The 4,072-nt window shown below is 34.6% G+C and overlaps 1 protein-coding gene across 1 annotated transcript; it reads right to left on the reverse strand.

The window, feature by feature from the left end:
- Positions 1-216: 216 nt before the first annotated feature.
- On the reverse strand, positions 217-2,979 carry LOC106718600. Its single transcript, XM_045683323.1, has 8 exons — positions 2,941-2,979; positions 2,298-2,498; positions 1,434-1,784; positions 1,299-1,364; positions 1,004-1,066; positions 621-701; positions 430-489; positions 217-351 (listed from the first exon to the last, which is right to left on the reverse strand). Exons 1-8 carry the CDS (start codon positions 2,977-2,979, stop codon positions 217-219), a joined length of 996 nt encoding a protein of 331 aa, XP_045539279.1.
- Positions 2,980-4,072: the final 1,093 nt, after the last annotated feature.

The raw sequence follows: 4,072 nt of genomic DNA on the forward strand, positions 1-4,072 counted from the left end.
GGAACAAACGCGGCCTTACGTACAGATAGATAGACGGAGAGACTGACAAAATTTTTAATAATTAGTTTTTCGTTACGAGCAACGCAAAAACATCACGTGTAAGAAATATGATTTATTTCTCTCTATATTATAGACACTTCGAATTTCATTAATATGTATAGATAATTGCAAATAATAAAATAATGAATAAGCTTCTTGACATTGTTTCGTTGTTCATCAGCGATGGGAGCTACCTCCTGAACTTGATTTTGACATATCTCCCAATAAAGAAATTATAAAACTGGCAACAAAACCACCAGAATCAGCCATTGGCTTATTTCCATCTTCAGAACTTGAATCTGGGTCTCCGGCCTAAAAAAGAATACATCACATAGAATTGGGAACATCACTAAAAAAGATAAATCATACAAACCAATAAATGGGACTTACAGCGCTTGTGCCTTTGACTAACTTGGAAAGAAAGTTTCCGAAAAATGCGCCATTATTTTGCTGGAAAAAAAAATCGAAAACTCAATTAACTTAGGTAATAACTTAATTCATAATGAACATATTCTTTGCCAATGGTTTTTATATAAAAGTTATGTCGACATGCGAGTCAGCATTGAACCTGTTAAACATACCGCTCCTCCGCCAGTTATAGTGTCCAATGAAGTTAAAAGATAACTAGCAATAACAGCTCCCGGATTCTCTTCTCCTTCTGACTGTAAAAGAATATTACCAATTGATTCGACATTACGAACAAGATGGAAAGATGTAGTTTTGAAAGAAATAACCTCCTTCTTTTTGAAGTCGGCTAACAAAGGAAAGGAACATACATATGGGGCTCAGACAAAAATATCAAGGAAATAGCGAAATAAAAGAGACGAATAAAGAAAACTGACCACCTACAGGGAGATAGTAAACTAAGAAGAAAGGCGACAAAAAGAGAGAGTGAGAGGAGAGAAATAGAGAAGAGACACAGATATGAGAAATGTACTCAGTACTTTTTCATACGGTTACCTACCAGAAGTCCAGCAAACAGTCCAATTCCGGAGGCTATGAGACTATTCAAATCGATACCGTCTCCCTAAAATAGGAAATCTTATTAAGGCGAGTTTCTTAGTTTTTAACATGGTCATCCTGATCACGAAGATTCGACACAGAATGTATCACTTTTCCATATTCATTTATCAGACATTATATCTGAATCACTCCCTCCTTACTCATATTCTCTTTCAGACCTTCCATCCACACTTTCTTCGGTCTTCCTCTAACCTTTTTTTGCAAATATGTGATTTTAAGAATTATTTAATACTTACGCTAAGATTCGCAACAATTCCACTAACAGTAGCTAAAAGTGATCCTAAATCTGACTGGCCATCTTCCTAAAATCATAACACTGGTCAGTTGTTGTCGATAACAATTAAAAACTAACAAATAAAAATAAAACTTACCCCGCCACTTAACCCTGCTAAGAGACCTAGAATACCACCTCCTCCTCCATCCCCACCACCTAAAGGTTCATCAGAGTCATATTCTGAATCATTATCTTCATCTTCGATGGAGTCTAAATTGGAATCTGAATTTTCTTTAGAAATATTACGTATATTGTCTTCTACGTTTACATTTTCCTTCGAGTCTTCGATTTCACCTTCAACTGATGTGATTTCGTTCTCTTGCTTTTCAAACAGAGTCTTCAATTTAGTTATTTCTTCATTAACAATTTCATTATCTTTTACAAATTGACGACGATTCGATTTCAGCATCATTTGTTTTATAAACATTTTTAACATGCTTTCAACAATCTGTAATTACAATAACAGCATTAATTGTTAGTTAAACATTTATTATATCAATTTAATAATATAAATTATTAATTACTTACTTTGTGAATAGAAAAACACACGAAAACTTTTGTGTGCGGTCCAGTGTAAATCACACAACACTCGAAATGTGCAGAGTGTATAGATTAAAAAAAACAATCCATCACAAGGACAAAACACTTGATAAAAATTATAATCGTGCTACCCAAAACGTGGACGCGAATCGTAAAGCGAAAAGTGCTAAAAACAAACTGAAATTGATAATAATTGAAACTGCCCCAAACAGAATTATTGAAACATCGTTTAATGTACATTTAGTACGAGATATCTTCAGTAATAGACTAGTTAAAGGCACAATTTCATTAATCGATAACAGATTACAGGTTCCAGTGCGTAGTGAAACTACTGAGTCAGAGTAATAAACCACTTTAGAAGCTAAAAGAAGAATATTGCGTGAATAGCATTAAGCATAATTTAAATTCCAAGAACACTTACATTAGCTGAACTAGATCCTGGAAATAAACCGGTGACTAATTTTAGAAGGCTGAACACACTACTGCCGCCGGTAGATGGCGCTGGTGTCAGGTCATCAAAATCATCATCGTCGTCGTCGTCGTCAAAGGGATCTGGTGTTGGTACAGTTTTTTCCGACGTAGTTATACTTGTTGTACCAATAGAGATACTTTGTAAGTCATTCTGAAATACGAAATAAAATAACTGTAATCCTTATTTTAAACTATAAATCTAGCACATTTTTGTAGTTACAAAAGTACTGAACTAAAAAATTATTATTGTAATATAAATCTGCGTAGACTTCCGTAATGTGATCTTGAGAAAGAAATTACAAGTCACTTATACCGGAAACAGTTTTTGTGATGGTAATTTGAGAGTAAAACATACTGTTTATAACCACGTTAACGTTTAAAATATCGATCACCGGTGGTCAAAGGGTTAAAACACGTGTTAAAGTAAAGATTATTTAATTTTTTTTCACCGTTTGCCTTGAAGAGGTATTTACAGCTTCGCCAGGCTTGAGGTGGCCGGGCGATGGCGCTTAGCCTAAACCTCGTTTAAGAGTAACTGGACTCGAGAGCTCCCTCAGGAGCCTCGGCTCGGGCTGTTACTTCGTTATTATTACCGGATTGGATTGTTTAACTGTATTATTGGAGTAATACATCATTCAAATTATAAACAAACAAAGGACTGCCTTTAATTTTTATTAATAAGAATTCATATTAAATAATATTTATCATAATAGAATATAATAGCATTTATATTTCACTTACAGAATCTTCTAAATCGTCTTCAGCCCGCCTCAATCTAAAAGCAGGAGTCGGTGCACAAAAGGCGTTCGCAAGAAGTGCCATCGCGAACAACACGCAAAAACAATATTTCCTTTCCATAGTTGCCGCTGTAACACAATACATCGAACTAACGGACAAACATACAAAAATATTATATTTAAAGTGCGTAATTAATGAAGCCCTGCAAATGAACGACCGCAATTTTAATTACAATATAATGTACATCATTTTGTAAAGTATTATTATCACAATACTGAATCTAATTAAATAGAAATTGCAAAACTTGCTTGGACTAGGTGCTATGGTGGTTATTTTTCGTAAGTGATTGAAAATCCGTCAAACTGAATGTCTTATTAACTTCTATTCCAGGAAATGCGTATAGGATGTTACAAAACGTATTGTTAACGTATGTGGCATACATGTGAGTTACCAATGCAGTAACTAGACAAAAACGTATTACTATCTCAGTTTCTTCAACGAGGATGAAAGGGATAACAATAGGTATAAGAACCTTCCGTTGCTGTAGGGAAAATCCATGTTAATTTGATTTTTATCGCATTATTAACCGCCTTTTATTAAAAAAAACTTGAGAGGTGTCAAGGGACACCCGGATGGAACGAAGTTACTTTCAATTAATTAGTGAAGGAACCAATGTTTATTCTATGCATAAAAAACTTAAGTCTTCACAAGAAGTACATTTTATTTCTATGAATTTTCGTTATATATTGTCACGTCGTTGCCATGGTGATATAGCAAAAAGTGTCGTGACAACTTTTCGTAAGAATTTTTTCCGTCTAGCCCCCTTTCACAACGCGCGATAAGGAACTTCGTTCCAAAAATGTCAATTATTGAATCCGAACATTGTCGTTTATTTCTTAGGTCACTGAGGTTACGGTGGGGGCATTGCCGCGCCCCTAGATTACCAAAGGATTTATGGTATAGTTAACTATAGTTACAATTGAACGG

Source organism: Papilio machaon, chromosome 21, assembly GCF_912999745.1.
Source record: "Papilio machaon chromosome 21, ilPapMach1.1, whole genome shotgun sequence".
Lineage (NCBI taxonomy): Eukaryota > Metazoa > Arthropoda > Insecta > Lepidoptera > Papilionidae > Papilio > Papilio machaon.